The sequence below is a fragment of the Orycteropus afer genome, unplaced genomic scaffold, assembly GCF_000298275.1.
Source record: "Orycteropus afer afer isolate SDZICR_OR568_19922 unplaced genomic scaffold, OryAfe1.0 scaffold00002, whole genome shotgun sequence".
Lineage (NCBI taxonomy): Eukaryota > Metazoa > Chordata > Mammalia > Tubulidentata > Orycteropodidae > Orycteropus > Orycteropus afer.
In genome coordinates this window covers 30204125-30212015 of record NW_006921589.1, presented here as the reverse complement: position 1 = coordinate 30212015, position 7891 = coordinate 30204125, and the positions used below count along the sequence as shown (strand labels likewise).

The 7891-nt window shown below is 40.8% G+C and overlaps 1 protein-coding gene across 1 annotated transcript in view; it reads right to left on the bottom strand.

The window, feature by feature from the left end:
* The window catches only part of RAPH1 (Ras association (RalGDS/AF-6) and pleckstrin homology domains 1), a 73485-nt gene that overhangs the window by 1871 nt on the left and 63723 nt on the right, over positions 1 to 7891 (bottom strand). Inside the window, exons 10-13 of the mRNA XM_007936020.1 lie at positions 6122 to 6220; positions 5041 to 5161; positions 3419 to 3561; positions 7 to 117 (exon numbers count right to left, since the gene is read on the bottom strand). Of these exons, the coding sequence (XP_007934211.1) occupies positions 7 to 117; positions 3419 to 3561; positions 5041 to 5161; positions 6122 to 6220 (474 nt within the window). The remainder of the gene's footprint in view (positions 1 to 6; positions 118 to 3418; positions 3562 to 5040; positions 5162 to 6121; positions 6221 to 7891) is intronic.

Below are 7891 nucleotides of genomic sequence, written 5' to 3'. Positions count from 1 at the left end.
AGGAGGAGGCAGGGGCGGAGAAGGCTGGGAAGCCGAGTAGGGGGCGACTATCTTAGGGGGTGGGGATAAGGGAGGCATAAGTGAAGTGTAGGGTCGGCTCACAGACTCCATTCTGGCCTAAAGGGGGATGGGAGGGAGAAAACAAACAGTAAACAAAACAGTTACAGAGGTAAGCTTTGACTCTTAACAGGAAAAAGCCAGGAATCTGGGGCATGCGTGAAAAGGATGCAGCAATTGGTGGTCATGAAGATGGACAATGTGTCAGGAAGGCAAAAACCAAACTCCCTGGGTAACCAGGACACAGAGAAAATTTACTCAACGATGTGGTCCCGCAGCTAGACTGGCTAACCATCGGAATGCTTTTGCCTGTTGCAAAAGCAAGTTTGCAGGGTGAAGGGATGTCTGATTGCTGACCTCTGGCTGAGTGACTTCCACACACAGTGTCCTAACTGTGGGGTGGACTCTAAGCATTGGATGCCACTTGGACTCTGGCAGTGGAAAAATGTGATGGCTCAAGTTCACTTTTCAGTCCAGGACTGCATCTACCTCAAGCAGATGCCACGGCTGGGCTTAGCGTGCTGTGGAGGGCCTCTCCGTGAGTGAGGATAGCTTTCTGATGCTAGTAAGCTGACGCGAGAGTGTGGAAGTGTTCAGCAGGCGTGCACTGTCACACAGGAATGAATGAGCTTGACACACATATTCGTGCATGTGAGACACTTGCATCCAACATGCACAGAAGTCCAGCAATGCAGGTAATGAGGGGGCATTCTTTCAGTTTTTTTTTTACTGGAAAATACATAAAGAAATGCTTCGTAAACATTATGGCAAAAGATCATAAAAATGTCATACAGAAAAACCCAGAAGAAAATGAGAGAAAACTTTGGAAGGCGAGAATAAAGAAAAGACTGAGAAAGGTGAGCTAGTTTGTTGGCAGCGTGTGGACTGGCCTGCCCGAGCCCCTCCTGGCACTGTGGAAATGGTCACACCTGGTTATTTATTTCACGAAGCCAGTCATGCATGAATGTGGTTTAAGGACTTTGGAAAACAAGAAAGGAAGTACCCTTGGTTTTTCTTTACTCCATTTGATAACTTTGGGTACATCTTTTAGGCTCTATGAACAAATTGTGAGGATCCAGGATAAACTATTTGTAGTCAATGATGAATGACATCTAATTCATATGGAGAATGCTCAGGTTAGTAGATTCTCGAGAGGGCTCATTATTGGGCTGAATTCTAATGCCCATCAGGACACTCACATGTTTTCTAAAAATTACACATCAGAATAAAAGCATTAGTCTGTAAGGTTTGTTACAGGAGTCACCCAGGTTAATTTGTTTCCAAAGAACAGCCCCTGACCTTAACTTGACCCTGTCTTGGCTGCTTCAGGGGTGCAGACCTTAGCTGTGCTGGCCTTCACACTGGGCACCTGAGACTGAGGTAACAGGAGAAGAGACACACAGGAATCAGGACTCAAACTCACTGCTGCTCAGCATCGTTCACACGCTTCCCAACACTGCGATGACAGCCTGCTGGCCTCCAGAGCAGTTAAGCCTCTGTCCTCTTTGGCCTTACTCATACAAATTAGGTCATTGCGTAATTTAAAATGTACATGGATTACACCATTAATAATTTGGTAAGGCACAGGACTTTTCTTTGTTGTTCTTGTTGTTATGTGCCGTCGAGTCGCCCCGACTCATAGGGACCCCTCCTTGGGTTTCCGAGGCAGTATCACTACGGAAGTAGGATTGCCCAACCTTCCTTCCGAGGAGTGGCTGGTGGGTTTGAACCGCCAGCCTTCTAGTTAGCAGTCAAGTGCCTTAGGCACTATGCTACCAGAGCTCCTGGACTTTTCTTTAGACATCCGAATTATGTAAACCAACTTGTTTCTCTGGTACATATTTAGAGCATTAGCACCAAATGGGACAGTCCATCCACACTGATTAAGCTGGGAAAGGGAGAAAGAATCTCTCTTGAAAGTCTGAGGCTCTGATAAGGGAGTAAACAAACTGCCAGGTTTTGAGAATTTAGGTCATTGGAGCCAATTCTCAAATACTCGTTTTTGAAGGGAAGTGCTTGACTCCCACATTGGCTAATAATGTCTTCACCTTCCCAGGGCCAGTAAATCAACCACATATGCAAATCAGAGAATAAACTGAGGGGGAATGGCCATTGAACTCTCACTGTGAATGCATTAGTGTAAGGTTCTCAGACTGAAACAACAGCAACAAAATACCCCTCAAATGATTATCAAGTCAATACAAAATGGCCAGGCCCAGTGTGCCAGGTTCCTTAGAGATGGAGTTCTGCATCTTGAAAAGGTGAATACTGGCTGGGACACAAACCAGCCTAAAGAACCATATAGGCAGTTTGCCAAAGGACTGAGGAGGCCTGCAAACTGCTCTATTTAAATAATCTCACTATAATTACACTTGTCCTTCAGTAGAGTTATTCGTATAATTTGGTTATGCAAAGCTGAGAAACCCAAGATATTTAGGAGATTGATTTGAATTTAGTCTTCCCTATAATCTACAATTACGAGAAAATTCATCAATAAGCACAGAAATGGCAAAGTGCATAAAAGATAACAAATGAGTCTAAATAATTTAATAATGAAATAACTAAAAACAAAAAACAAAAAACAAAACCTCACTCTGAGGAGTGGCTGCTGGGTTTGAACTGCCAGCCTCCTGGTTAGCAGTCAAATGCTTTAAGCACTACACCACCAGAGCTCCTACTGAAATAATCAACCATTATCGTATATTATTATTAATATATATTTCATATATAATTATATTTTAAAAAAACAAACTCACTGCCATTGAGTTGTTTCCAACTCGTGGTGACCCCAACCCCTCCCCTTGGGTTTCCGAGGTGGTATCAATACAGAAAGAAATAGATTGCCCAATCTTCCTTCTGAGGAGTGGCTGGTGGGTTTGAACTCTTAGCCTTCTGGTTAGCAATCAAATGCCTTAGGCACTGTACCATCAGAGCTCCCATATAATTATATATATGTTATATATTATTATAATAATATGTGTTATATATTATTATAAATAAGCGATGTCTCTAGACCATATTTAGGGCATTACCACTAAATGGTGTTGCTCTATCCAAACTGATTAAAGAGGGGAAGGAGGGAATTACTTTCTTAAAATTTTGAGCCACTGATAAAGGAGTTCAATTAACTCCTTTTAAAAGTCATTAGAGCTAATTTACAAATAATGCATTTCTGAAGGTAAGTCAAATCATCAGATCTCTTTGAAACCTTTCCACCCATTAAAATCGGGAAGACTCAAGATCTGAGAAAGGAGACTAAAATAGGGCAAGAAAGAATTCCTAATAAAGGATTAAAAGACCACCAACTTAAACCCATGGGACACTGCATATGTTTCTATGTAAATGAAAAGAAGCATGTTACCTTGCTGGACTCTTCTAACTGAGTGCCTCGTTTCCAGGCTTCAGAAAAGATGGAGCTCACAACGCTCTGGGACCTGATGTGTCCTGCTGGCTGGGTGTCAGAAACTCCACTATCAGACTGATTAGAGTGATTTGACTGGGACTCTGTTGAAAAACAGTTTGTAAAGGACCAGACTGTGAATACATATATTTTAGATCTTTCTATACAGGTCAAATGTGTGCAGAACAGCAACACATTAATTTTACCCAACCTATTTATAGAAACACAGCTAGATGATCTCCCTTATCTTAATAGGAAAGCTTGGATTTTTCTTTAAATAGTTCACCATTAGACTAAGAATTACAATACAACATTCATACAACATTGGTATCCTGACAACCTGTCTTGCAAAAAATCAACTGCCTACCAATAAGAGAATTAATAAGCTATCAATAAAGTTAGCCCCCCCCCAATTATTTATTCATTACACTGAGAATCAGTTTCTCTAATGTTCCAGGTCATCTAATTTATAAATTCAGATCTATACATGATGATGACTTCCTTTCTTCCCAGCAACACACAATACTAAGAACTTGACCTCCAAGTGAGGCATAAGCAGGCTTTCTAGGGACTCAGGTACTGACACCACAGGGCAGCAGCCAAGCTGCAGCCTGGCCTCTTGGCAAGACACTGAGGCCCCGTGGGAATGGCTGTGAAGGTACAGTGCATCCTCAACTGAGGCCCATGGTAAGAGAACTGGGAAGATGATTTCACCAGCCTCCTAGTCAAACCAGATGACCGGACGGAAGCAATTTCTGGCATCTAGTGGACACTCAAATGTTAGAGCTAACCCCATCCAATCACTCTGAGAGACAGAGACTTAGATTGCAGTATTAAGTGAGTCCAGCCAAGTTAGTTACAGTAGAGCAAAGGTAATAAATAACCACAAACAAATTGTCAACTCTAAATTCAAACTCCTTTAGAGAAAGTTAAGACAGGATCCTTTTGCATACCACTGATTTCCTGTGAAAACTATAGACTGATAACGTGAATAGCTGCCTTTACTGTGATACTAGACTAGTTCTTGCTATTTCACTGTGAACTGCAATGTCAGGAAGCCTGTGGGGGAGGACGGCACTTTCTTCATGGATTCTGAGTATAGAGGTTCTCCCCAAGTACTTTTCTACCCCAAATTATGCATCAACATCAACAGTTGTTTCTGAGCAGTGAGTTTTGAGTAATCTGCTTTAGGGGTCTACATACCCAAAAAAACCAAGCTCACTGCCATTGAGTCGATTCTGACTCACAGTGACCCCCACTGGGTTTCTGTGGTGGTCAGTCTTTACAGAAGTAGATTGCCCAGTCTTCCTTCTGCAGAGTGACTGGTGGGTTTGAACTACCAGCCTTCTGATTAGTAGTCAGATGCCTTAGTCATATAGTGGTTTTCTATTTCAAATACATTTGTGAACTAGACCATGACAGTCTCCCCACATAGAATTTTAGAAGTACCAATTGATTATAATTCAGAAATTAAGTATGGCTCTAGTTTTTAAGAACTAAACTGAAATAACCAGGTCTGCAGTCATGTCTCTCAGAGACCTTCATATTGGTAGTAAAACAGTGCTTTGAGACATCTGAACTACCTGGGATGCTAGAAGAACTAGATCCTGATTTAATGCTGGAGCTGGATAAGGAAGTCCAATCGTAAGTTGACTCTGTCCTCTTCATGGCTTCTTGATAGTTCGTGTAGAGCTGCTTCCCATACTAAATAGAAGAAAGCAAACGACATGTGAACTTTACTGGGTATGAAAAGATGAGGCAGCAAAGTGGGATACATTTCTATTTATGGATTCATAGCGCATATGAAAATATCTGTAATACTTAAAAAATTCTCACATGATTAAATTATAATCTACTCTTATTTAATTCAGGGCTAGCTTCTCAGAACTCAGGATTCTACCCAAATCTGGTTAGTAAATGCTCATTACTTAAAGCAATTTAATAATTTTTTTTTTTTTGCTTTTACCAAACTTTTCTATTCAAGACCAGTATCATCCATTCTTCAAATTCAAAATAAATCACTTTCATGCTACACAAGATTTTTTTTTTTTTTTAATTGTGATTTGGGTGAAAGTTTACAGAGCAAATTCATTTTCCATAGAGCAATTCACACACTTTTTGTTTCAATATCACTGACTGCAATCCCAATAACATAACAGCTCTTTTCCCACTTCCTCCCTATGATTACCTTTTCTCTGTTCATGCTACATAGCTTTTATCAGCACTCTTATTTCACAGATAGTGTTACACATTTATCAAATCATGAAGGAAAAAAGATATTTAAAAATGAAATGTAGGCCTTAGAAAACTAGACACTGGCAAAATCATGAACATAAAACAATTACAATAATTCTGAACATAAACTAAATTTCAGACATACTAAAGCAGCTAAGGAGCTCTGGTGGCATAGTGCCTAGGCATCTATCTGACTGCTAACCAGAAGGCTGGTGGTTCAAACCCACCAGCCACTCCTCGGAAGACTGGGCAATCTACCTCCGGGCAATCTACTTCTGTAGTGATACTGCCTAGGAAACCCAAGGAGGGGACACTGAGTTGGATCCGACTTGACAGGCAGTGAGGTTTTTTTTTTAAAGCAGCTCATCTCATGACAAGCAAGCCTTATCATTAAGCACTTTATTAGTCTATCCTCAAAAGAAAACCTACCTTTGCGATGCGGATACCATTGACCCACTGATGTAGGGTTCTCACATCATCACAACAAAGGTATTTGATATACTGTGATTTCTTCTGGATCTGTGGGTGCTGCAAGATTAAAGGCAAAATTCCAAATAAGTCTTCTGAAGAACTGAAGGGAAAGAAACTCTACCAAAGCTTAAACCTACCCACACAAAGTTACAGGCCATCAGAGTAATGGCCAGATAATTTACAGTTCTTCTGTAAAGATTTACTGCCTCGGAAACCCAAAGGGGGTCGCTGTGAGTTGGAATCAACTGATGGCAATGAGTTTTTTTTTTTTTTTTTTTTTTTAATTATGGCCATAAAGCCAAATGAAATGACTCAAGTATTTTTACATAGAAGTGAAAAAGAAACTTCTGTTAAATTTTAGATACCCAAGTTAAAAAATAAACCCTCACATTGTGAGAAATTCCCAAACACCCCTTCTATATTTCAAAGAAATTAAGCCCATAAAAGTTAATGACAGTAGAATTCTCAAGTCTATGAGACTGTGAAAAGGAAAGAGAATGTTTAATTTCACTTTGAACCCACTGAACTCATTGCTCAAAGGACTCAACAAGAGAGGGCCTTTGGTCTGAAGAGCAAAGCTCCCAGTACTTCTCGAGGTGAGTAACAGCTGTATACAAAGCACCGAGCATAGCTCCTGTCACTGGGTTCTGGGTGTGGAGATGACCACTGCTGGTTAGGCCCCCTCTACCAAGCGGCAGGACTGCAGTATGTGCCTCCCAGGCCACATGCAGCTTCTCAACTGCATCATCATACTCATTTTCACAACCCACTGTCCTTTTCAGTTGAGACTTGAATGGGAGGTGAGTATCTTGCCCTTGGCTATAAAGTGCAAGAGCTGGAACAGATTAAAGGTCTTTCAACTCCAGTGGGCCGCAACCACTACTTCCCTGGGAACTAGTGACAAAAGAAAAACCCTAAATCATACTTGGTTCTTGTATATATTATGTTATAGAAGCTGAGCTCTATAAAGCAAAAACAGAGGTCAAATAAGAAACGGAATGGATTTACATATATTTTTTTCTCATTATGAATGACAGTGATCTTTAAAAATACAGATACTCTGTTGTTGTTAGGTGCCATCAAGTCAGTTCCAATTCATAGTAACCCTGTGTGTAACCAAAACACTGCTCAGTCCTGCACCATCCTCACAATCACTGCTGTTTGGGCCCATGGTTGTAGCCACTGTGCCCATCTGTTCCTGTTACACTGAGAACTTTTTATTCATATTGCTTATTTTATTGATCTTACGGGTTTCTAGAACAAATAAATGTGTTTAGTTGTTGTTGTTGTTGTTATGTGCCATCAAGTTGGACCCGAGTCATGGCGACCCCTCTGGGTTTCTGAGGCGGTATCACTACGGAAGTAGATTGCCCAACCTTCCTTCCGAGGAGTGGCTGGTGGGTTTGAACCTCCAGCCTTCTGGTTAGCAGTCAAGTGCCTTAGGCACTACTCTACCAGAGCTACCCAAATGTGTTTAGGGGATTTTGAAAAAAATAATTCTTTTAAAGCCTCTTTCTTACAAATGAAAATAAATTTACTTTTAACTTTAAAAAAAGTAGCTAGGAAATGATTTTTTTCTGTTAATTTCTATGTGTTTTTATTTCTTAATAACCTGCATTTCTCTGGAAGGATTCATACTCTATATATAGAGTCTGGTGGTACACTGTGTAGGGCATTTGACTGCTAACCAGAAAGTTGGCAGTTCAAATCTGCCAGCTGCTTCGTGGA